This window comes from Tinamus guttatus, unplaced genomic scaffold, assembly GCF_059628265.1.
Source record: "Tinamus guttatus ecotype Peru unplaced genomic scaffold, ASM5962826v1 Tinamus_guttatus_pri_ptg000524l, whole genome shotgun sequence".
NCBI lineage: Eukaryota > Metazoa > Chordata > Aves > Tinamiformes > Tinamidae > Tinamus > Tinamus guttatus.
This window is the reverse complement of record NW_028289058.1, coordinates 806,802-833,507: the sequence shown is the minus strand read 5'-3', so window position 1 is coordinate 833,507 and position 26,706 is coordinate 806,802. Positions and strand designations below refer to the sequence as shown.

The following is a 26,706-nucleotide window of genomic DNA, read 5'->3' as shown; positions in this document are numbered from 1 at the left end:
ATTATGGCATATCTGCATCACTGAAAATCTTTAATAAACTGATGTCTGGTACAGAAACTAATTCTTTATAATTGCTACTCCTCTCAGTTTAATCAGGATATAATTAGTTTTAGAAAGGCCTCACTTTCTCGTTTTGCCAGCCTTCTAAATCATACCTCCTTCATTCTTTTCAATCCCATCTTCTGTTTAAACCATGTGCACATAAATATTTGTGTCCACTGACACTTCTCTCTGATGCGAACGGGATTTTCAGGTTTTGGGAGCTCACTACTCCAGTAGAAGCTGGCAGGTGCTACACATTTATCATGACATAAAGATACAAAAATAAAGGAGCAGAAGTAGCCCTGGGTGTTCACCTCCTCACACTGGTTCCTCAGACAGGATTTAGACGCTAATGATGAGCGATGAGGCAGTCAGTTCACTCCTCCGAAAACAGCTCAGAAGAACAAGAATTTATTCCTTCCTCACTTGTATTCCATCAAAGCAAAATGCTTGTTGTTCTATCTGTGAGTACAACCCCTGCGAAAAGAACCCATGAAATAATTAGAGATATTCAGTTTGTCTTTATGCGATAGCGTTCTGAGCGTCATTCCTTGTGGCTTGGGAGCAAACCCCTTCCGCATCTTCAGCCTCTTGTGTCGATTCTAGGTAATCCCGTGGCGGCCCTCCTGCAGCCCCGTGGGCAGCGCCGTGCCCAGTCGTGAGGCCTCGCGGCCGGCGCCGCGGCGCGCGCAGAGCCATGGAGTGTCCTGCCCCGCAGCCGACCAGCAGCCGCCCGGCGCGCCCCAGCGCTCGCACGGGCCTCGGGACGTGGACGTTGGCCTCCGTGCCGTCGCCGCACATGCCGTGCTCGTTCCAGCCCCAGGAGAAGCAGCAGCCACCTGCAAGAGAGGATGCAACGGCTGAAGAGAGACAGCAGGGACGCAGCAGCCGGGTTCATCTGGGGAAGCGGATGGGCTCCGTCATTTGCTTACTAGGGGTCTAATAAATTCTGCCAAGATGGAGAAAAACGTGTTGGCTCTCTCAAAAGCTTTAAGAAAGTAGAACGAGTTATAATAAACCTCCTCCATCTTGGTAACAAAGTAAGAGAGAGTAAAATAATGAAGAAGCTTGAAAATCACTCAGTAAAAACCATTGCTCGTTATTTATACAGTGCCCACAGAAATCTCTGCATTTTAAAGACTTTCCCTGAGCTGATTTGGCAGCCCTCTCTTTCAAGTTCCTTTTAGTAGGCAAAACTTACTATAATGCACCAAGCCCAATGCCTTTAATCAGCTCACACAGCACGATCTGCAGGACAGGGGAAGCAGAGGAGCAGAGCAGCACAATTACATTTCATTCTTACTTTCAAGTTTGCATCTCACCTTTTTTTCTTTAAATACAAATAGATGACAATTTGCCTTACTCTTATTCATCATCTCGCTCCTACTTGCTTTGACATTATTTCACTGCTTTTATTATGCATGTTTTCCCTCATTATTATTTATTTTTGTAACACCTACTCTTTTCCATCCCAAATCATGATCCAAGTATTATATCCCCATAGTACTCTTTCTCAAAGCACAATATGTAAATTTTGTTCTATAAATGGCTGGCACACAAGAAAAATACACACACAAAAAAATCTCTTTTGCTCTGAACCATAAGAGATACTTCTTCCCCGTTTCCTTTTCTTTATTTGATTGTCACAGACTGTGCCTGTGAATTTCTGTAATGAAAAAGAAACCCATCTGCAAAATAATCCTATTTCTGATGCCACTGGTATTTTTGAGTAGCAGCATGGGGAAGAACCAGCATGAGGCACCACTGTGAGGACAAAATAATGAGAAGACAAAAAATCCAAATTCAAAAAAATCTAACGCTAATCACAACTCCAAAATCATGTTATTACTCAATACTTGGAAACAGATTATTCCAAACTTAACAAGACCATCCTCAATCTCATGTGAACAAGGCATGCTTCATTCTCATCTGTTTTCTTTACATATTACTATATCGAAGTTCTCTGCTACTGCAATTAAGTGTAAACGTTACTAAAATCAGCTGTAATTAAAGAAATTTAAAATCAGTTTTCTTAAAACCTTTATGGAAAGGAAAACAATCAAATACCCCTAGGAGGTCACTGTACAGCAGCTGCAGCTGCTAAGAGGGCTGCTCTGCTGTCCTTCTCCCCCTCCAAAAGGCACTGGGGCTGCCCGTGGCTCCGGGCAGGCGACGTGCCCGGCCCCAGCTCTAGCACAAGCGCACGTGCTTAACAAACCTGCCATATATAACCTTTAAACATAATATTTAAAGATCGCCCTTCGGAATAAATAAGAGATTCTTGGAATTTTTTCTGTAAGGTTCCGGGTATGACTATTAATGTAAGTATGAACAACCAAGATAAAAAAGAGCATCGCAAAGCAAGAGACCTCATTAAGGAGCAGCTGCTTGGGAGGCAGATGCAGGAGGCTCCTCAGAGCAGGAGAACCTCCACAGGCAACGTGCTTTCCATTAACGCCACGACCACGGCCGGCTTGTGGTAACCAGCCCCCTAGCAATGAGTACAGCTGCTAAATGCAATGGGCTGATTCGTTTGTATGGGGACTTGCTGCTTCGTCTCACTGAAGGATATATATATATATATATATTTTTTAAATTCTGTTCCATCAGAACAAGAGAGGGGAAATGAGCAGGTTTTTGGTCACCTTGAATTACAAACTGCTGAATGGCATGTTAATGGGATAATAAATATTCAAAGACACAGCACGCTTGGATATTAGCCTCCCAGGCTGGCCATATATCTAGCTGAGCAACTTTTGAGAAAAGATCACACAAATTTACAGGCTAGGAGAACCACGGACAAGCGCATCTCTCAGAGTAAGGATCAGAGGGCCCTTTACAGCCGTGGTCGGTCCCAGCAGGTAGAAGGGCCAGCTGAGATCTCTGTACGGGAGGTGGCAGGCGGATCCGAAAGGGCCGGTCGCAGTGACGATCTCGGGCTCGTTGTTCCGACACCAGGAAAGCCAGAAGGGAGAGCGTCTCCGCTGCGCTAATAAACGGTGCGCGGTACCGCACCTGCCTAGAGACCCCCACGGGAAAGGTTTGTACGGAGAGAGCACAGACCTCAGCTGCACGCCGCAGAAAACTGTACGTGCAGGAAAATCACAGGGCTCCTTGTCTTGCAGCCCTATTAGGGCGGCTTGCAGGAGAGCTGGGCGGGAGGACTGCGGGCATGCTGGCCAGGATATACGAACTGATGAGGGAGATGATGAAGTACCTATAAAGAAAGGACCAGGAGGAAAGGCAAGGGGAAGGAAGGGCTCATCTCTGGACACACAGGAGGCTGATTCACTTTGCCTCTGCCTCCCTTCCTCCCTATTTCTTTTGCTTGTTTTCTTTCCGATTCTTCCTATTCACAGTTTATTGCTGGTAAAAGCCTTTAACACAGCCCTAACAACCCTGCCTGCTTTCAGGAGAAAATCATTTTTTATGTCCGTGCCAGACCTTCTGAGGATGAAAGACCATTAGAATGATATGTATTAATACAGCTACAAATTGCTTCTAATTCAATTTAAAACAAGCATTGCAGCACACTGTAAATTTAATGATTTGTATGTGCGGTGGGGTAGGGGAGGAAGGAGAATGTTGCTCTGTCTCAGTGGGTTGAATGAAGCAACCTTTTTACCAAGACATAACACACTGCACTCCCCCCTTCCCTTTTAAAGCATATTCAAATAAAACCACAAAATTAGCACAGCAATCCAGTAAAAGCCTAAGGGAATTTCACTTGGCGCGGTAAGTTCGGCCTAGAGCAAGGCTATCCAAGACCTTTTCCCAAAGTCCCCTGCTCCCAAAATGAAGCATGTAAAACTACTGGAACATAAAAACATGCCGATTGTGTTTGAGACCTACGAAGTCTCCTAAAAATCCTTCTATTTAAAGCAGCGCACATTGCCTTCGAGGGCAGATTCGGGGGAAAGTGGAGGTGCCGGTGCCACTCAGCAGCGCTGAGTATTTGGTTCTTCAGCCGACAGAAATGAGTATGAAGGAAGAACACACCTGGGTGTTAAATACCAAGCCTCGGTGTCGGAGAGAAGCCGGTTTCCAAGCTCGCCTGCAGGCAGAGCCTGTCCTTAGTCCATCCTTAGTCAGTAGCAGCTCTCCCCGTACAAGGGCCCTGGAGCACTAATTTGCAGCCCCTGCAGCAGTTTTGCCTGAGTGAAAACTATGTGAGTTCAGCTGGGCCTCACCTTGACCCTGCCAATGGCCTTCAAACAGCTCCTCGTGGCAGAGGCAGGGGGGCTGCAGAGCACGGACTTCTTCAGCTTGTTCCTCTAGCTGGGCCCTGTAAGCTACGTTTGGGGATGGGAACCACCACACAGCAACAAGACAGACAAAGAAATGACCAGCCCTTAGTGCATCAGTTGAGACAAACCGCAAAATTACAGGAAGACCAACCCTTACAAAAAAAAGTATTTTGTAGGCTCTGGCAAGGCACTAGTTTTTACAGCACTGTCTTATGCACCACGCAAATAACTGAGCCCGTGCACTAGAGGTAGTAGCGTCCTTGCTAATACACGGCAGCGATGGAAATTTTGTAGCATCCTCACAGGGCACTTCAAAGCGGGCGCTGAATGGGTCACCGCACAAGCGGCCGCGCTTCTACGTCAAGGGATCATCCCGCATTACATCAAAGCAGCCAGGGCGCGGGGCATTTTTCCGGCAAGTTTCCGATGAATTTTCGTTTCCTACTCAGTTGTGTGTGGCCATTTTGGAAACTGTCAAAAACATGAAGTTCACAAAACTCCAAAATTCAAGGGCAGCAGCTCCAGCTGCACCCTCACGGTGTCTGCAGTAAAACCAGCTCTCGAGAAGCGAGACGTTCGTCCGGCTTCGGCAGCAAGGACGGAATATCCACCCAGGGACTGACTGCCTCATTCTGCTGCTCTCAGAAGCAAAGACAAACTGCCCTCGCTATGAGAAAAGCCCATGGGGGCTGCACAGGGTGCTCCTGTGCACGAGACTCAAACGTTTCAACTCCTTCACTAGAGGAAGATACCTCTACCGCAACACAGAGCAAAACCTGAGCTCACGACTCGCTGCAGGAGAGAGCGCGTACCCTGCCCTGGCAGCACGCGATGGCTGTAGCAGTTGTATCGTACACGGGGCAGCTGCACTGTAGAGAGGGCTCAGTGTTTTAAAGGCTTGTTCTTTGCACCTGCAAAAGGTGCAAATGTTTCAATTTGTCCTCTGAAGCACAGGACACAAACACCTGACAGAAATTAGCTGCTAAGAGATTTATCTTAGGGCTTTCGATGTGACACTCCTGTGTGCTTCATCGGAGACTTGGGCACAGCAGAAAGTGACTTTCATTGGGCCAGCTCTCATCCCTGCCTCTGAAAATGACACGGATTCAATGTGTCAGCGCTTTCCTTTGCGTGACCAGGGCTGGGCCATCATGATCTCTGCAGCCTCACGGCCACTTCTGCAGGGCATGAAACACAACATACAGGCACTCTTTTTTACTCAGTGCTTGGAGGGAGAGGGTGTCCCTGGGAATTCAAATAACCAAAGCACAGCTGCAAGGGGGTTGAGTCATTGAAGTGTTTTTCCCTATTATCCCATGGCCATTCGCACCACTGTATTTGGCACAAAGTGCCACTATGTTGGGCTTATAGATTCCTAAAACTAACGTAAATGATTATCCAAAGAAAAGGACAGATTCACTATGGCCCAGAACATGAGCTCCGAGGCCCAGACGTGATGCCACCTTCAGCCCACATGAGGGAAATGAGAGCCTAGTGCCATCTCTCTGCAACTCACTTTGAGGAGGAAGAGCTAGGAAAAGACTATTTTGGAAATGCTTTGGCAACTTTGGTTTTATAAAGCAACTGTTTGTATCATACATTGGTCTATTTATACAGACATAGCTTTAAAGGTGATCATGCATGATCCAGGCTATATACGGCTGCCAGCCCTCAGCAGCTTATAAAGAGTACTTAAAATACAACAAAAGTTTAAAAAAATAAAAATAATTCCATATGTCCACATTCGCCTGCAATTGCTTTTTATCTGAAGGCTATTCTCTCCCCCAAGGGACTGTGTGCCCTGGACAAAAATGTGTTCTCTGCTTTATTCTAGGGCTGTTTTTTGAAGATGTCCTTTCCCGCAGAGCAAGAGAAACACGCAGGCCTTCCATATGGAAAACTCCAGTAAAACAGCTTAGGGCTTAAACGGGCTTTCAAGTTTGCATCGTCTCCCTTATCTCTTCTGTTATCAGCTGCAACGCTGCGTTTAGTAGCTGCGCACCGCTCACGGCTTTCAAGCAGCTAGCGTGATCCAAGCCCCAGCAAAGCTCTGGTAGAGCTGGTTCAGGATGAACTTAGCCCGGGCTGGGGCAGGATTTGCTGATTACATTTCCCCTGTGCTGCTGTATGTGTGTTAGCCTGCTCGTACCTGGTCCAGCTGCAGCGCAGGCACTAATAAATCTCTAATAAACTCCCCTGCTCACACACCTCGTCTGTCTCGGTTTCTGTGCCTTGAAAACAGAGAACTGTGCCACTGCAGGGGGGCCTAATTGGGATAAGTCAGCACCATCTTGGGTGCAACGTTTTGGTCATTTGAGCACCTAGAAAAAAGCAAAACGTAAATGACATCCCACATGTTCTGAAACATGTGCTGCCCACAACTCAGACGTTAAACACAGGCCTTAAAGAGCTTTACTTCCAGCACGAGCAACAAGAGCAAGTCACGTTTGTCCAAAGGGGCAGACAAAACCCACTGCTTTCACCCAGATTGGCTCCACACAGGGTTTTGCTCCTGTTATTGTTCCACTGCAAGGGAAACAGACTGAAGAAAAGCACTTGCCAAAAATAAAGAAATAAATAAAAATCAGTCATACTATCGCAGCCTGCACTGCCTCAATCTCACACAGTTCAGCCATTTCTCTAATTTCAGGGAACGTTTTCAGTGTCTATTGCAGGGAAGAAACCAAATGTTTTGATCTCTTCCCATTTCTTACGGGTTACAGAAAGACTAGAGACTTCAGGCATACAGTTCAGTCAAGCAGATTTTGGCAAGTAATGAGGCAGATAAGGCTTGCCAGAGAAGACCTCTCCCCAGATAACCAATATCCAGGTAGACCAAAACTTTAGCAATATAATTGCTATTTTTAAAGCTATACTTCTAAAGTTATTACATCATGTTTTAGTAAGTGTTTTGGAAAAAGGCAGCAGATGGTCACCACTGGATATAAAAGTAGTGATGGGAGAATAAGCCATGTCAGATATGATTAAAAAATAAGCATCGCTCCATAAGAATTAAAAACACACAGGAAGAAAATCAAAGCAGACAGCTTCAAAATTAAAGACCCAGAAGGCAGGATTGGATCTGTTTTTCCAAACATCAGCTCAAAAATCACATATGACTGTTGAGTGAAGTGCAGAGAAATTGCTTGTTGATATTAAACCAAGGAAGAGTTTGCCATTGGGATCTGGTACAAGCATAAAATAACACTGATTTTGACAGACTTATTTTTCTGGGGCAGAACAGAAATTCCAGGTAAGGGGTAATGCAGTGCTTACTTTCACCTTTTTGTATTCTGTAGGGGTAAATTTTACTGTATTCCTGCTGACTTTTATCTACTGAACTATTTAATTTTAATCCCATAATTCCTTCTATAAAAAGGTTGTTGAGTTTCAATACTGAGCAAGCAAAAAAATGACTGTTTCGAGCATCACAAAGGGCAGAAAAGAGTCTGGGTCTGCAGTAGGCCAGAGTATGTCCAAGTGGGGAAAACCCACCTTTTTCGGCACCCCTCTGGGCAGCAAAGGGCTTGCAAGGACGTGAGCTGCAGTGAGGCTTCCCTCCCTGAGGGAAGAGGGGAAGAAACGCCTGCAGAACTGAATGCCGTGTGCAGGTAGTAACTCGAGCACTATCTGAGTTGATGTGATTAGCAAAAAGGAGCAACGTCTCCTCTGTGGCGCTGGGAATATCTCAACAATTTGTCCCCATCCGTGTCAGATGCTCCTAAATTGGGAATTGAATTTACATGCATTTCTGATCGCACCGAGTTCATCTTCGAAAGGAGGAGAACACAGAGCAACGTCATGAGATAGAAATCTCTTACAGTTAATATTAGAGAGAGGTTATCTGAAAAGTTTCTGCTCCAGTAGATTTTTCTTGACTCTGGCATAAATGCCATAGTGAAACAGCATTTGTGCATCAGGTGCAGGGACTTGAGATTAGAAAGCAAAATCCGTCTTTGGCGCAGTGACAGGAAGGACAGCTGATGGGCAGAGGGATTCAGGGCCTCGGTGCCAGCTCCATAAGGTCAGAGGCCCAGAGCGGAGGAGGCAAGCTGGGTCCCTGGGACGCCGCTTGGCGCTGGCCCATCTGATCCTCTGCAGAACCTCAGGGAGGAGGGGAAACAAAGACAGGAGGATCTGGCACTGCAAAAGGGATAGATCCCCTTGAGGGATATATCAGCCAGAGATTTGCAGGACCTAAGTACTCTTCAGAATAAAACGTTAACTCCTCCTACTACGGACATTTGACCAAGCTGATGATTCGAGAGCTTTTTTCTCCTCCCTTCAAAGGAAGCAGAAACACTGGAAATACGGACTCTCCTCCATGTGTTGGCCCTTCTGTTCTTTCTCATGCCCATACAGAGAGGCAGCTTCTTCCTACTTATGTTAGAGTCAGCACAAGGCTAGGAAGAGACCAGGGCTGGCCACAGATAGCAAACTAGGCAGAAAAAAATGAGCTAAAATTTCAGGCTACATTTAGTACTAAGATAAATATTTATCATTACTTGCAAAGAAAAAATAACAGCATGAATGGCTTTTAAGTTAGCTAGTATTACAGAGAAAATAGTGTAAAAGTCAGTCAGCCAAATATCCAGTCAGCCAAACTTCAGCTTGCAGTAAGAAAAGCCAGGTATGAGGCACGTGCATGTGCACAGGGCTCTGTGCTTAACTAAATCAATGAATGCTACGCCAAATAGTTCTGACTGGCCTGCAGTTTGAATTAGACAGAAGCTGAATGTGTTCTTTAAAACTGCTGGAAAACAGAACCACCAAACATGAAGATAATGAGGTCAGACAGTGTGGGATGTCTCATTAAGTAGCCTTAAAAGTGTTTTTCTCTTGATTCTGCAGAGTCAGAGGTCTTGTGTTAACTTAAAATTTCCTGAATACCAGGAACAAAAGCATTTTTTGTGCAGTAGAGCTAAGAGCTGTACTCTTCAAGATCACTTACTAACAGATCTGTCTATTCATGGGGGAAATAAAACAAAACATCTCTTGTCTCTGCAGGCTTCTCAAATCTACATGGAATATGAAAAAACAAAACATGACAATCATTTAAATCATCAAATCATTTAAAAACTAATGACACACCAAATAAGTGGTTTTATTTTTGGTGAATACCTGCATTTTAGAGATCTCCAAATAAATTTGGTACAAAAAGGTATCAGAACCAAAGACAACAATCTTAACTGGAAAAACAGTGCAAGCCATTTGAGTATTAGCTAGGCCTAGTTAACTGATTGCTGTTAATCACAAAGAACCACTATTGATTTGGAGTATCTAAATTTTTGAGCTGGCTTCAATTTGCCCAACTCAAAAACATAACACACAGGCGCACACATACACGCAAAGCTTGCAAATTTTTGTCAATGTAAAGTTATTTTGCACTCAAGAGAGAAATGGGCACTTTTAGAGTAGGATTCATCTCATCTAGCAAATAACCTGAAGTCAGCAAAATCACTATAACACACTTTTACCCACCTCTCCATTGCCTCTAGATACCTGACTAGGTAAAGTTAGAGCAGACAAATCTTATCCTAATCACCCAACCTGGACTGCTTTACAAACTTTGTTTTCCAAAGACACCAAATCCTCCAAAACCAACCGTTTTACATGCAAGCTCCCAGAACGATCTTCCAGACAGATCCAGATCTTCCAGACAGATCCAGACGATCTTCCAGATCTTGCAGACAAATAACAATCACTACTCAGTTAATCACACCTTGTGTGTGTGACCACTGATGACCAGGGTTGCATTAGGTTTCATTTCCCTGTACACCAGGCTTCAGAATCTTTGCAATCTATTTGGTTCAAATATGCACCCCTGGAAAGGGAAAGGCTTGGTTCAAAATACATGAAGCAATTCAATTTGAAGAGGACTTAATAATTCTATTCAACTGCCTGATAGATTTTATTCCTGACTCTGCTTAAGCATGCCTATTAATATGGAGAAAAAGCATTACAGCTCAATAGTTTCTTAGGAAACGGAATGATCCTTTTTATGCCCGAGTAGTTCCTCACTGTTTACAGCCTCTTTTAAATTGCTGTGTTGAACAAGGGTTCCACTAATCTCATCGGATCTGATTTTCAACACCTTTCCTCCTTGCCAGCGTGCCTGGCAGGTAGGGCTGGTTGAGGTAAGTGCTTCCCTTTCCAACAGGGAACGTCACCTTTGCACAATTGTGACAGGAGATCCCTACAACTACCCCTCAGTTCCCATACCCCTTTTTTTTTAAAATAGGGTTTGGGGGGTTGTTTTTATAAAAGTTTTAGAAAACCCTCAGTGTTCTTGAAAACAGAAATAGCTCTTGCCCTCTGTGGTTAGACTCTTCTGCTACTGAGATTTTTGGGGTCTCTAGAGACCAATGACATGACCACAGCTTTGTATTTGCTTCCAGGCATAATTCTACTCTTGAGGATTTTGCTTGACTAATGCAGCACTGACCACAACTTTTCAGCCAAGTTGCAAGAATAAGTCAAATGCAGCCTCATGTCAGCAAGGCCCCAGGAAGGTATAAAAATGATTTAGTTGACAGTGTGAGGACACAGCTGGTCCTCCTTCAGGCTGGCCACGAAGATAGGTTCAAAGTGCTTCTCCACATGGTAACCAAAGGTCTTAACAGGATTTAATTTTGTAGCGAAGACAAGTCTTAATGGAAATAGCAAGGAGTCCAATTGCTTCTCTTAAGAGCGAGCAAAGCAGCCATGAGAAAAGGGTTTGCCAGTACTTGAGTGCAAAAACCTGACTCAACTAATTCCCCCCTTTTCAGCTACCCTTTTCCTTTCCTGAGGCTTTGCTCCTCTTCCCGCCGTGACTCTAAATCCTCTCACTACAGCGGGAGGGTCACCCCTCGGAGAGCACAAACCTCGTCCCTGCTGCGCACGGAGGACGGCACCGAGGCGAGCGCCGCCCGCGGCCAAGCCGTGCGGAGCCCGCGCCGCTCACCTCAACGCGCTGGTTAGGCTCCTGCGGCGCCTCCCTCAGAGGTTTCTGTGACAAAAATGCATAACAAAACCACCCCAACCCCGTTTCTGTTCTACTTAACCACCCCTGGGACAAGATTCACGCAGCTCTGCAAGTCAGCGGCTTGAGGAAGAAACTGCCTCAAGCCCTGCACTGAGGGCGTTATCGGGTGCCGCGAGCTCGGCCTGCCTCTATATTTAGCTCATCCTTGAAAAATGAACATTCAAATTTAAAGATGAGACATCGTGCACTTACTGAGCTTTTTCACATGCTGAACGATGTGAAATAAACCCCTCCTGCCTCGCTCGGCACCCAAAATCCTCAAGGAGAGCAGCCCTGCACGGCACCGAGGAGCAGCCCGCGTGCTGCCGGCCGCCTGGGGCGGGGAGAGCGGGCTCTGCGGGGCACCGCGTGCCCGGAGACACGTTACAGACGGCCGGCCGGACACCTCCTCTCGCACGGCGCCAAGGAGCGAGCCCCAGCGTGCTGCGTGCCCAGGCACCAGGGCGGCCTCCTCCCGCTCCGCAGCGAGGGGCTTCTCCGGCCTCCCGAGCTGTGCGTGCAGCTACAGCAACAGCTCTCCATGGTGCTGCTACCGACAAGCCCCACGAGCCCCACGTGGAAAAACCTGCGCGCGGGGGAGCAGAAAATTGACCTTTCTGAGGGAAAATACTGGGGAGATCTGTGCACTGCTCTAAGGCTTCCCTCGGGGTAATCTGCTTCACTTACAGTATCGTGGTAACGTTAAAGCAGCGTTTTAAAATTCACGGTTTAAGCAGTGATTGAAGCCTCCGCAGCGCCAAAACAGAAGAGCTGCATGCAAGCAGCTCGGGTGGCACTTGAGCGCAGCGCGGTATTTGACAGATTTGGCGCTTAGAAACCAGCTACACAAACGGAGAGAAAAAATAGGGTGCACATTTCTTCAAATACAGTAGTAAGCATTTGCACCGCACATACTAAATTATTCATCTCTCTCCATCCAAGTGACGTGTGTAACTGGGGCCTCTGTTGTGCTCAGCAGCTGAGACCCACGCGAACCTGAGGGTGAGATTCCCTCTCCCACGCTTGGATCTCTCCAGCTGATAGGCAATGCTGGCATCCCGAATCCAGGAAAGCACTGTGCTGAGCTAGCAGCAAAATCAGAACGTGCCGCAGTTTGAGGCGGCCTCACGTATGCTGGAAAACTACCAATTGCTTGTGTTGATCTTGAGAACACCACTCAGCGCGTTTCCAAAGCCAAAATCCACAACACTGGAAAACTGGTCCAAGCTGATGGCCACTGTTTACAGCATCTCCCTTTACTGCATTACTGCAGCTCTCTCCTACGCCTCCATAAACAATATCAACTACAAGCACTTGCAGAGGTTTCACCTGCAGCCTCTGGACTCGGAACCAGTGCTGCTAACATCCCGCCCTTACTGATGGGGGTTACGGGGTTCATTGGGACGCCCCAGCCCTATGGTTGATGAATCAGCCCAGAAACTCATCCCCTGGCTGTCAGTGACTCCCTGTGCCCAGCAGCACTGCCCTTCTTCATGCTCCCCAAAAAGCGCAGCAATCCCAGGCGCTTTTCCCTCTGGGGGGTCAGCCAGAACAGCAGCATTTCACAGCGCGGCTTAGGGAGAGCTGCTGAACTGTCGATGCAGCTCTCGTGGAGCCAATACCCTCGCAGCACCTAACGCGAGCCCGGCTGCCTCGGAGGGATGGAAATGCTGCGTTGCCATGGAAACGGGAAGGCAAGTGTCTAGGCTGCTCTTCCCTGAAGAGCTGCCCCACCAGTATCTTTAAAGCTGCTAATAACATTTTAATCAATTATTAGAACCAAATGAATTCCCACCTCCTGTTTCACACCCGGGCTTCGAGCCAGTCTCTGTCAAGCTCCACCAGGGCACCCTACACCCAACCATGCCCTGCCCCACCACGAATGCATTTCTGCTCAAACAAAACTTGTCACCGCACGTTAATCTTGTTCGGCTGCTCAACATGATTATCCCACCCAGCAACAGATACCAGCTTCTCAGCTGGAAAACTTAGTGCAGGGAGCAATGTGCTTTTTAGTTTAATTGACACGTTGTCCCTCAAAAACCAAACCCATCAGCTCTTCAGTAGTTCCCAGCTTAAGGCCACAGTCAGTGATTAGGTTGTGACGGTTCCCCAGCACTGAATCATCAGCCACCAACTCCTCTAACCCCCTGCTGTTTCCATTTACCTACAGAGAAATCTCCCCAAATCCTGAGGCTTCTGAACCAAAAACGCATTTCCAGACAGCAAAAGAGAAACCAGGGCAACTATTTGCTGGTAAAACTCCCTGCGCTCCATCATTATGAAAGCAGGAATTTGGGCCCAAAGTGCAGCTGCAAATTCTGTGAAGTGTTTACTATGTCAGTGCATCTATCTGTTATTCTATTGCAAAAATCAGCAAGCAAGACTTTAACCCTATTTACTAATCTGTTAATCAGCTAATTCTTTATAAATAACTAATAATGGGGAAATTATCTTGTATGCTAATAAACAGTTAAAGAATTATGTTCTAGATCACAAAACCGCAAAACAAAGCTGAAAAAAAATCCATACTGTGAACAAGAGATACATAATGCATCTGCTGTGTAGTCATATATCATAAATGATTCTTTTTTAAATTTCAATTAGTTTCCATTAACGTATACAACATTTCTCTCCAGTATTCCTGGCAGAAGGACTTCAGTGGCTTAGGGTAGCAGGAAGAAAGCAAACTCTCATGCCAATCCCCCATGAATCTTTACTGCACTCAGTATTAGAAACACAGACGACAAAAAAAAAGAAAAGCAGGGACAACAGGAACATTTCCTTTACAAGGGCACACACTTCCCTGGTTTCAGCTCTGGAGATTTGGGCTACAGATGGTTTTCGCCACTTTTTTCCCCAGTGTATGGGGGAAAAGTCCAAGAACATGGTGGCCTCCCTCTAAAACTTCTTGAAAAAAAATCTGACCCAGAGCCTTCATGCTACACTACATAAGACATTTAATAGCCTTGCAATCTTTAAACTTGAAATGCCATCATTTCCTCAAAGAAGATTTTTTGCCATTCCCTTTTCCTAGCTTTGTAGTCGATACAGATATGTAGTAACTGCAGGCACAGCTCTCCTCAAAACCAGGACCCCACTATGCAGACATTGTATATACACAGTAAGAGAAGCAGTTTGCAATTGAACTCAAAGATGGTCAAGGAGACACTAATACTTCCACTTTTTAAAATGAGCATTAAAATACTAAATAAATCAAAAAGCTGTTACATCAAGCATTTCCCAAGTAACAGCCCTCTGCCCCCAGCCCAGGAATGCTCAGCACATTCAGAAATCAGGTTTGAAGCTCCAGTTTGCTTTTTAATAGAGCATATGCTATCTGATGAACACTGATTTAGGATGGTTTATAAGTGTTATTTAACTGGGGCTTATAAAAATGTGCTCCATCAAAATATTTAGCAGAAACATGTGGTTCGTGATACGATATTTTCATCTGAAAACATAAAGGAGCTAAAATTGTTTTGATTTTTCATCCTTTCCATTGCTATTTTTGATATGTCACTGGAAAGTCAGCATTTTCTAACAGAGGACAAAAATGTCAAGAAAGGCCAAAAAAAAATCTTGATTTTTAAAAGGCTACAGTGTTTTCCAATTGCTTCCACTTTCAGAGCTTGCTTCTTCCCCCAAGGTACCCATTGCTGTGATATTTAAAAGGATTTACTTACTTACAGCTAAACAGATGATATTTACTCACATTGCAAAACTCCTGTCATACAACACTGGCATTATTTATCCCCCTTCTCTTTGGGGACATCTTGTACTGGGGACAACCGGTCAGGACAGTCACGAGTTGTCTGCAAAGGCTCCTGCACAGCTCGCATGTTGTTCCTCCTTAAACCATACAAAAAGATCTGCAATTTACTTCTACCAGTAGGGGAAAATGCAACCAAATTTCCATGCATTTTGTTAAATAAGTGTACCTCATTTACTCCTTTGGCCAGTTAAGCCAGGTTGTGGGCATCACCGTTCCCCTGGGCTCAGGGGTTAACAGGATGGCATTTCACTGCCCTCATTTGGAAGGGTCTGCCTGTTCCCCAGGCATCTGCACTGGCTCCCAGACTACTTTCAAATGCCCTTCCATCCAGGCATCTCTCTCCTCAGTGTCAAAGTTATGAATCATAAAATAGTATTTCGGATGCAAGAGAGGTAGCGCTGGCTTTCACCGGAAAATTTGGGAGACAAACAGCTCATTTCTTATGGAAAACAGCCAATGACATAGGGACATTTGGAGCACAGTACCTCCTCAGGAAGGCTTCCTTTGAGTCATGATACTTCTGCTGTTTCCTATGGCTTCACTGCCTAGCAGCCAGCCAGAGGCTTCACGGGTCTGCTTTTCTCAGTGCCTGCATTTTAAATCCAAGATTTTCTTCGGACCTTTCCTGGCTCCCAGGCAGACACATCCTCAGGCCACAGCACCACATAGGCTGGGCCACTGGAGATGACCCAGGCCAACCGTTTGCCAAGCGCCCTGTGCTGTCCCTTTGCCTTCACGTCACTGCCACCCACCAGGACACACTTGGCACCGGACACTGTGTGCAGAGACGAACTCTGGGGTGAAACTGGCCCCTGAAGCAGCTTCCTGCTTGCTGCTTTCAATCAAATTCCCCATTATTCCAAACTTAAGATCTTGGTTTCCTTCCTCCAGCACTTCTTGGCAACCACAAATCCTCCTCCTTGGCCAAGAGCCCCAGTGCAACTCTGGGGAGGAGAAAAAAAAAGGAAATATCCTACGTACTAGTCAGATCCCAAACTATCATTTCCCAACAGCATTGGGTTTTCAGTGTTTTTTTAAGCACATACGAAGTTAATTTCTGCAACTAGAGTAAAATGCACTGCCTAAATCAGGCAGATCAGAGTTCTCATTGGACACTGAAGGGTTGCTATGACTCAGACATCATGCTTTAATATTTAAATTCCCACTAGCTAGAGATATACTGATAAAAGAACAAACGTCAGAAGGTTAATGTATTCCGAGATCCATCTTCCATCTCGGAAGAAGGTAGATGACCGACCCACTTTGAAATCAGCTTCTGTTTCTGTCTATTGGAATTTGACAGATCTCAGCCACTCGAGGAAGACAAAATTGCCAAGGAGGGATCCAACTGCACAGCGCAGCTTTCAAACGATCGCACAGAAACACGGCACTGTCATTTCCTTTGCCCTTGGTGGAAAGGGTAAGAAACAGCAAATTCCTTCATTTATACACATGCGACATCCTCAGCCAAATATTGTTATTACTTGTGCCATTTTACTTTCCAAGTTTTGTTTTTATACCAATATACATCTACTTATTGCTAGAATTTTGCAAGAGTGCCATACCACCTAGTCCCAGCCACGGAGATCATCCTGCTGTGTTGTTCTGCCTTCCCTAACGTTGGCTCTGGGCTTGGCAGACCTGCCAAACTGGGAGATCTGGCAAGTGGGCAGGAAGTGAGTAAAGAAGAGAGGCTACAGGGTCAAGCTAGGCAGAGAGAGATACAGGAATGAGAATCTGGCACCTGCAGCGCAAGCAAGTCTAGACTCTATTGCAGCAGAACAGGGAGGCCACAGGGTGCCTGTGCTTTGCTTTGTTGTTCTTTTTTTCCTCCTTGCTTTTCTTTCATAAGGGAAGAAACCTTCGTGCTGACCCTGGCCCTATGAATTCCATTAGCTGTAGCCTGCACAGTGCTACAACTGAGAAAAACAAGATCCACGGTGTCAGCCACTTACACGTGTTCGCGCGTAGTCACCATCTGCTTGGCGGTCCCCGGAGCCGGTGGCTCGCGCTGCGAGAGGCACTGTCACATTAAACACCCTGCTGACACGTGGGGCAAGCACTGAGACACCGAGCCAGCTAGGTGCCAAGTCAGCAGGTTATTGCCTTAACGCGTTAGCAGCAAAATAAATAAATAAATAAATAAGACCTTAAATTGCCCTTCCCCTGCTGCTCCCAGCTGAGGCTGAAGCTGCTGCTGCTCGCGCTGGTCCTGTCTGGGGGCAGCAAGATGCCATGCGACTCGCCTCTGTGGTGGGTTCAAATACGCTGACTGCACCAGAACCAGCTGCAGTCCCTGGTAGCCACTCGCCAGCCCATGCATGCCCAAGGTGCATCCCCAGCACAGCCCTGAGTGCTCGCTAGGGCACAATGACCCATGTCCCTGTTATCCAACAATATAAAAAATTAAAAATTAAAAAAATTAAGGGGAGGGTGGGGGGTTTAAATTCATTAAACTCGCAAGCCCACCAATGTCTTGTTACCAACACAAAAATGTGTTTGCAAGAGCGAGCTTATGCGGAGAAAAGGAAAACAAAGGGAAACCAGCACTATGCTCCCTGACAAAATAAGCCATTTGCCCTTCAGTGCTGTGGCTGATCGCTGTCAGCCAAAAAGGACTCAGAAATCACTTTAAATGGCAGGACGGGTCTTCTCTTGGACTCTCAAGGAGGCTTAAACCAAGCAGCGAGTGCTCTGCCGTGCGGCAGGATGCGGTTGGCTTCCTCCTGGATGATGCCCGTCGCACTGGTGCACGGGGAGGCTCTGGCTCGAGCGCCCCTGTCCACCCCCAAGCAGCTAAAGAGCACGCGGGGCCCGGCCTGAGCCCGCTGTTCCAGCTCTGACCCTGTCTGACACCCACAGAAATGAGCTCTCTGGCCGCTCGCCCGAGGCCACAGAGACGCGGGCTCACAGCGAAGGACCCGGGGGCGCACGGGACAGATGCCATAGGCAGAACTGCTGCGGTCTCAAAGGGGAAAAGGACCAAGCTCGAGAGACACACATTGTGCTCACTCCTCCTTGTGCACAGGCAAATACGTATAAATATTTATAGCTTTAAATGAAATTATGGATTTAGCAAGTCATAATTCTTTGGTGTAACATCTTATCCATGTTACAAGAAGCTAGAAAGTCTTCGCATCTGCATATTTGGGACATTTTAGGCTTCTACTTGGAAATCTTATTATGCCAATTTGTTTTTTGGGAACAAGAGGGCCTGACAACTTTCAGCCTCGTGCTCGGGCTCATCTTGCCAGCAGAGACGATGCAGCGTTTGCTTCGCATAATTATCTCCAGCAGACAAGCACATTTCTGTTTTTACAGAAATACACCAATTATTTTTACGCTACCTATACACACACCTTTTTTTCCAAAGCAAGCTCTGGAGATTTAAATCCGCTTATAAGTGTAGAATGAACATTTTCACAGTACACAATTGCTCTGCTAGCAGCTCCTATTTGCCAGCTGAACTCAGAGGCCTTCCCCTCCAGCCTTGCAAAAAGCCCCGTGTGGCAGACTCCGCTCTTGAGGAGTTCACTAACGATGAAGGTTTCAGTAATGAAAACTTTGATCCCCCCCGCAAAAAGTAGCCCAGCCACTTCCAGAAGTGTCAGCATGGTGACATAAGCAGATAATCCTGGGAGAGACTCAAAGACTGTTCAGCCAAGCTTTACATTTTGCTCACTGAGCCCTCCGCTCCTAAGCGGAGCACTTCTGCAGACAGCTTTTGCAGTCTGAATTTACTGCAACCTGCAGGTCATACCAGAACAGCACTAATATAAGTCCTCTTGTGGAAATATCAAAGGACTCCTGCCTCAAGCACAAGACCCTGCCCTGCCCAGGCCCATCACTAGAGCAGAACTCAATAGTGACAGGAGAGAGTAGAGCATTAGGAAATCAGCCTCCATTCCCAAACGGAGAGCCAGAACGCGCTGTGCTTTAGACTGACACACAGGCCGGTTTGAGAGGGTGCCCAGACCCAGCTGGGCCCACGAGGCCAGGGCAGAGACCTGCTGGGGGCCATGGGACACTCTTCTGTTGCTGTCGTCCTTCTAACTCGCCTTCCTAAACTAACTCCTAGCTTTAATCTCAAGGCTGCTTTTGTGGCTACGCAGAAGGCACAGGGCCGAGACGGCCAAATCAGAAGAGGGAAGGCAACCAGAGCAGACAAGACCACGCACCGCTGCTCCCCAGCGAGACCTGGGTGGCCGGGGACAGGCGCGCACAGCGCTCGCTCTGAGCAAAGGGAGGTTCAAAAACTAACAGCGGCTGAGAGAAGCAGCAGGAGATCGAGCAGCCTTTCTTCACACTGCAGGAGATCAGAGAGAATTCAGAAACAGAGACAGATTCAATTCAATATAGAAAGTCAAAGGAAACTAAGAGAAAAATCAGGGTCAATCCTGCATGCACATGGCATTCTCATTGATGAAAAAGGAGAACCACAAGAGCTTTGCACTTCAGAGGTCTCCAGAAATGAGCAGCAAGCACGAGCTCAGCAGATGGCCTTGAAAAAACGTCTTGTTGGCTTTGGAGCCCCACTGGGAGCTGAGTCCTTTCTAAATAACTGGAACAGTCCCTAACCACCAAGCAACAACCAGTAGAAGAGGTGAATTTGCTTTCACAGCATTTGCTCTGTTCTTTCCAAGTTCTCCCTGCTCATTTATGTGTCATCAATTAAAACAACATTCCCTTTTCCTAACTGCTCTAGCAGCAGCAGAGCAGAGGAGCACAGAGAGAAGCATTTGGTAATTCAGCCCCAGAAACACACAGGAGGCTGCAGCCCGCTTCCCTCGACTCAAGGACAGGGAGGTACCTTGGGCTGAGCATTTGTATTCGCAGCCACGGCACCATCCCGGCCTTCCTCCTCGCTCCCCAAGCAGACATCACCTCATCGGGAGAGGCGACCTGGCAGCAAACTGCGTCGCGGGCTGCATTGATGGGGGACCAAACCTGTAACAAGAAGTGACATGTAACGGCTCCACGAGTGACAGATGCTCACGGCCCTGGGCCCGTGTGGTGCTGAGCTTTCCCTGCCGCTGGAAGGGCTCTCCAGCAGCTATATAATGTTGCTGCCATCTCTGAAACCACCTTTAACCAAATAATGAAGACAGTAGAGAGGAAAAAAAGAACGTATTGGTGGCAAAATATTGCCTCCTGCAAACCTGGTGTCTCTCACTGAGCAGACAAACAGAAAAGCAAGGATCTGGGGCAGAGAAGATAAGGTTTTGCTCAGTCTCATTTCTATCTGGAAGCGAAGGGGGCCCTCATTCAGAGGAAAAGGCTGAGGAGATAAAGGTAAGATCAGAGATGGTAGGAAAGTACCCGTAACGGGCAAGGGAGAGAGAAACAGCAGCTGCAGATACCGGCAGCAGGAGCGAGCGCGGCACCGCAGCCGCTGCCTCAGGGGCCGCTCTGCGCGCCCGCCGCAGACACCCCGCGCTCTCGCCATAGCAACAAGATGCCCGACGCTCACCAGAAGGCCGGGGAACAGCTTAAAAACGCAACACGCATCGATTCATTAGCTCTATTTTAAGCCTCAGCTGTGAAGCACGCAAGGCAGCATTTGTTTAGCCTGAGGAAGCATCCTCACAGAAAGCTCCCTTCTCCCCTCGGATATGGGGCACCGTCTCCGAACCGACCGCGCTCGTCACGCACCCCGGCCTTGCTTCACGCCGGGTGCCCAGGGCTGCTGCAGGAGCTGTCAGCACCTGCTGGCTGCCCCCCGGTGCTCCGGCCGGCAGGGACTCCGGCTGCTGGTTATTCTTCCAGTCAACCAAAGCAGCATCTTCACGGGCCAGCTGCAAACCGTCACCTCAGTGAGCCAGACAGCCTCCCTTCATCCCCTCCTGATTTACTCCTTTTGAAGGCTTCACATTAATGTCACAGTTCTAACTTAGATGCTCCCTCATTTTAGTGAGTCATAAGTTTAAAAAAAAAAAAAAAAAGTACTGTACTCAGCAACTTTGCTGTGGCTCAGCACTACTCCCGACTTCATCTGTACATCTGCTAAATTGAGAACTCCAGAAAAATCTGATCCTCACACACTGAAACCCATCTGTCTAACCACTTCTATGGCTAGTGCGTTTGAATGAGTATTTTGGATTTAAAATGCAGAAATTTTCAGTCAGGCCTTACTTAGTAGCAGAAGATGTTTTATGGACCTTGCCCTTTCATTTCCTTTATAATGTTTTATTTAAGTACAAAATATTAAACTACTGACTAAATTTACCTTTCTTTTGAAAAAAATACTTTTGGAAATTTTTATCTGACTAGAACTGATTTCTAATAGAGCTTTGGAGAAAGCATAAGAACTAGTTTTGTCTGCATAGATCAGGTGGACAGAAAAGCACGAATCACTCATTCTCATAAAGAGATTTGCTAATTGAGGGCTGCCTCCTGTATGCTTGGTTGCGAGCGTAGAAATACCTCTGTTCACGTAGGTGTTGACAGAGGCCCAGATGCTCGCCGCCACCTCCGGTCCCACCGTTGCGGCAGCGTGAGGAGGCCAAGCCTCCACGGCCTGAAGCAGCTCGAGGGCCGCTGCTTCACGCTGAGCCCGCGGGCAGCCCTTGACAAGGACATTCTCCTCGGGCAGCTCCTCGCGAGCCCCCAGGCCGGGCGCCATGCGGAGCCCCCAGGCCCGGCCTTCGCTTCACGGGGGCTCGGCTGCTCCATCCTCCCAAGTCTAATTATCCCAGGCATCTTCCCTTAATTAAACAGCAGTTCATCTACTTTCATATTTAAGTCTGAAATGTGAATATTTTTTAAATTCTCCTGATGATAGCTACTGTACTGAAGAGACAGAGGAAGGAAAGGAAAACTACCAGAGGAAGTAGGGCTAGCTCAGCTAGATAAGTAGAATTGCATCTCTAAACACAGTCTGGCGGGTCTCAGCCTAGGATCATCTAGGTCAACCAGATTTCTAAAGGGAAAGTGGAAAGGGGACTCAAAACTTCTTCCCTTAAAAGCACGTGAATGAATCATAACAATTTAAAGTGACTTCAAGAGAAAAAAAAAAATCTAACTTGCCAAGCCGGAGGTTAGCGGAGTCTTTGCAGAGTCCTGCTGTGTGCATCAGTATTTACATTTTTCTGGCTCACAGAAAACAGTGGTTGTCTTGTAAAAAAATTCACAGCAATCCAGCAAGGTGCCACACATACCAGTCAGCAGCCAGCACAAGAGAATTAATGGGGAATAGCAACCTTCTCAAAGGAGGAAGGAGAACTTGGCTATCAATTTACAGAAGCATCCATTTCTTCAAGGACAAGAGAAATTCAGCACAGACTGCATCCAGAAAGGGAAAAGCAGCAATTTTGGTTCCAGCTGCGACTGCAGAGAGGACTCCACTAGACACGATCCTTGCCTCAGCATCAGCACCCAGATAGTCACTGCAGGCTCCCTAGCTCTCGTTCTCCATTTCCCCCAACCCCATTTGGGAAGCAGATGAGACCTATGAAACCTCAGGAAACAACAGCAGGAAGACAAGACAGTGTTTTGTGTTATTGGACCTCTCATTCGTTATTCTCTTTTGTCCTTGAGCCCTCTGGTATATGGCACCAGAAGCCATTGTGGCAGGAGGCAGGACAGCTGCCCGCCCCTGCCAGGCACCCGGGCTCTTCCCTGTCCCTTTCACGCTCTCCACCACCCTGGAGAGTGGTTCACAAGGCCAGCAAGGAAATGGGTGGTTGACACCTATGATGAAAGCAGGGCTGCACTCCAGCCCGGCTCCACAGACAGCACGCACAGCGGGCTGGAGAGGTGGCAGAGCTGGTCTCCTGCCCTTGCCCCCGCACCAAAAGGCCCCCCTCTGCCTCCAATGCCGGAGTGGCCCCGAGCCACACGGCACAGCCCGGCACAGGAAGCAGTGCTCCTCCATTGCCATTTGCTTTCTGCTTCTGCCCTTGAAAACTGGGAGATCTTTTGTGTATCCAAAGGTTTTGGCTGTAGCAATGACCAAACACTGCTATAATGTCAGATGAAGCATGGACATGCCGCCCTCTTCTCAGCGGGCTGCTGCAGTGGGTGGGTGCTCAGGTGGAAAGCGCCCGGACTGAGCCCCGTCTGCAGCAGGGGCTGCTTCTGGTCCCCCTCCATCTGCACGCCCCATATTCTCCCATGTGTATAGTTTTCCAAGGTAACATCCTGCCCTGCTACTCTGCATTGCAGTCACCGGAAACACGTTTATAACTTCCACAAGCAATTACATCTACTGCTCTTACTAAACTCTGGCAATTTCGACATGACTTGAATCTCAAGAATTAGCTTACTGCTTTTGACCTTGGTTGAACCTGAGATAGCAAGTTGCAATACTCATCTGTATCAGAAGCAGTTACCAAAAAAGAAATCTCTGAAAAAAGAGATTTAATAAAAAGTCATGCTCCTGCTTTCTTCCTTTTAGTGGTATACACAGATCTTTGCACTACTATAGGCCTGGTTTCTGCAACTTCCATATCCTCTCTGAGCCTTTTCCTAATCTTGTGTTCTGGTTTCTTTGCTTTCATTTCAGATAGGTTTTATTTTGCCTTTGGATTTTAGAAAAAAAAAAAAAAACCTGCATACCCAGGTTATTTTCAAGGGGAGATTCATTCTTTAAGTCCAGCCAATAAACAGTCAGTGATATTCCACATCCGTCAGCAAAACAGTCACCGAGTAACATCTTATCAGCTCACAGATACTCAGCTCAGATATACACAAAACTCATTAGGTCAACAAACAGCTGAGGAGATAACAAGGAATGTGATTTTTTTCTTGGATAAACTGTTTAAAATCTGAGCTAGAAAAAGTGAGACTCCACATTGAAGTATCCCAACAAGTGCACATAATACTTTACAAATCCTGTGACCAAACAGGATGACTAAAGGGTTTGCGAGCACAAATACCAATCCAAAATGAAAACCAGGGAAGAGAGAAGGGAAATTCATATGCTGAAAAGCCACGTGTCACCCATTCACAGGTCATTTTAAAATATCTTATCCATCACCCCATGAACGAAATAAGCATATGAGACTAATAGAAACTAAACACTACTGTCCTACAAGTTTTTCACATTTGTGAGCAAAGCTGTGTTGAGCATGGAAACCAGGCAACCTAGAGAACACAGGAGCAAACATCACTACCTTCAGTGTCTTTAAGAACAGACGTACCATGAATAAACAGCACAGGAACACAAGGGCTCAATGAAGAAAATTCTTCTCCAGGAGGAGCTATGATGGCGCAGTGGTCTATGAGCATGTACCAATGCGACATGCGCACGAAAGAGGACGTAAGTAAATGACTAATTGGCATTCAGAATTTAGATACAGCTAGAGTCAAGTCAGCGTTTTCAAAATTAGCCAGCTATTCCTGGCGCTCAATTTCAGACTCACTAAAGGACTGCAGCTTTAGCACAAGTCCCTTCTGGCCTCCAAAATCAGGCACTTTCATTGCTCCTAAGTAACCTAGACACCCCAAAATTAATGGATTCCAAAAACTGTTAGTCATTTCTGGGAATACTGACCTGATAAAAGAATGAAGCAAACCAAATGCTGTTTGTAAACAGGGAGTTTCCTGTATTGTTAGTGTGAGTCATTATTATTATTTTGCTTTCCTGCTATTCTCATCCAGTCAAAGCCATTATCTTCAATTAAGATGGTCTTTAGTCTTTGAGATACAGCAACATTCAGACATATTAGATAAGGGCTGGAGATCTGTAAAAATCTGGGATGTCTCTGAACAAGTTTGCACAAGGCTCTTGGACGATAAACTTGCTAGATGAACAAGATGGAGCAACACAAGACAAGAGAAGCAGCAAGTCCAGAAAAAATGCTGATGATCAGTATGGTGTGGCTGCTAAGCTCCCAGGAAGCTGTGTAAGAGAGTAGGAGATCTAAATTTCAGCTTCAAGATGGGAGGAAAATGAAGTGATACAGTTAAAATATTTAGGTCACATTAAAAAAAAAATCGATTGGAAGACTGAGCACAATTACTGAGCAGGATTATTGTTAATGTCCTGCAAGTGTTAACTTGTGAAATTGTATTATTACTCTTCCATTCTGTATCTCGGGTGTTGAGCTTTTATCAGTTCTTCTCCCCATCCTTTCCCCCAAGTAGACTTGCAGGACAGCACAGAAGGCCATGCTGTGTTAAATCTTCATCATCCATTTTTAATCACTCCTGGCAACAACTATTCCATTTGATCAAGCTGATTGCGTTAGTGGAGGGCTCCTGTTCTTAAGTGAGCTATTTGACTGCTCCAGCTCCCAAGGAGTATCAGTTACTGCTTTAGCATCTGCAGACATTGGAGCATCGTGCTCCCCAAAGAGGCTGTGTTAGTATTAGCTGGTTGCTGCTAACTTACCAGCCACAGCGTCCTGAAGAGGTCTTTGAATCCTGAAAGGACTCTTCATGAAAATTGCACAGGAACCTAACAGCTAGACATTGAAAAGCAGGCTGCTGCCCCAATTTAAAAATCTAAAGTATATGTGGGAGGACAGAGTTTTTACTGTTACATATTAGAGATGCCAGACAATAATAAATATCTGAAATACAAAACAAGCACAGAAAGAGCGGGCCCTCAGACTGAGGACGTACTGTCTTTTAACTTCACTTCGAAGTTTGCAAGCAAATTTCCTATACGCCTCAAACCTATAGGTGTGGAATGGCCCACATATTCACAACAAGGGGCATGGAAAAGTATATTGGCTTTTCCAGGGCATGCTTTACTCTCACCACCCTACCAGTTTAAAATTTAAAATTCAAGATTTTTTGGCTAGTGGTTTTTCCTCCTTCCTTTGCTTCTTGTGCCACTGTGTGCAAGTTTATGAGGTAAAGCAAGCTCTGCCCGGGGTCTGGGGAAGGCAGGGCGAGCGCTCGCCTTGGCCATGTCCCAGAGGCTGTCGGCATCCCGGCCTCGGGGTGACCCAGCTGCCCGGAGCGGTGGGCAGACAGGCTGGGTGCTCTCGCCTGTCACCAAAGGGCCCCTTCCTGGTGACAGCAGCTCTCCTGGACAGAGACCACAAAGCCTGCAAGACCAGACAACGGGTGGCTTATCCAGGAACTTCTCTATCTGACTAAATGGCGTATTTGAACAAAAGAACAGTGAGGAGAGTAGGAAGAGAGTTCTTTCTTCTTAAAGCATCTCATTTTCACCTTTTCTTTCTTTAACAAAAGGATACCAACTTCTTTTGGAGGAGGTAAAAAAAAGAGAGAGACACTATAGCAGAAACCTCTACTGAAAAATAACATGATAAATCTGGCTTACCTCCCACAGACACCAAGGAAACTGGCAGTAAGGTACCCCTCTATGCGCAGGAATTGAAGTTGAGCCCAGTCTCTCTCTTTTTTTCACACAGGATTAGGTGTCAAGTTAGCCAGAAACAATCCAAAGGAGCTCCAAAACTCCTCCTTATACGGCAGAGCCTTTTGAAGGCTCCATTCTGCCACTGACTTTGGCAGTTGTGAGGGGAACCTGTCCTGTTTTTTCCCTACCACCCCTTTCCTCCCAGCATGCCAGCCCTGCGGGGGAGCCGCTCTCCTGACATCATCACGCACCCTGGAAGCGGCGGCAGCATTCCAGGGCCTGCATCTCGACCGTTCTTGTAGTCCCCCTGGTATGACGATAGAGGAGGGAAAGAAAGCCTCACAAGCAGCCCAAGATCACA

At 46.6% G+C, this 26,706-nt stretch overlaps 1 protein-coding gene across 1 annotated transcript in view; it reads right to left on the bottom strand.

Moving 5' to 3' along the window:
• Positions 1–564: 564 nt before the first annotated feature.
• Positions 565–26,706, bottom strand: part of SERGEF (secretion regulating guanine nucleotide exchange factor) — a 114,095-nt gene continuing 87,953 nt past the window's right edge. Inside the window, exon 11 of the mRNA XM_088533853.1 lies at positions 565–881. Coding sequence (XP_088389979.1) covers positions 565–881 — 317 coding nt within the window. The remainder of the gene's footprint in view (positions 882–26,706) is intronic.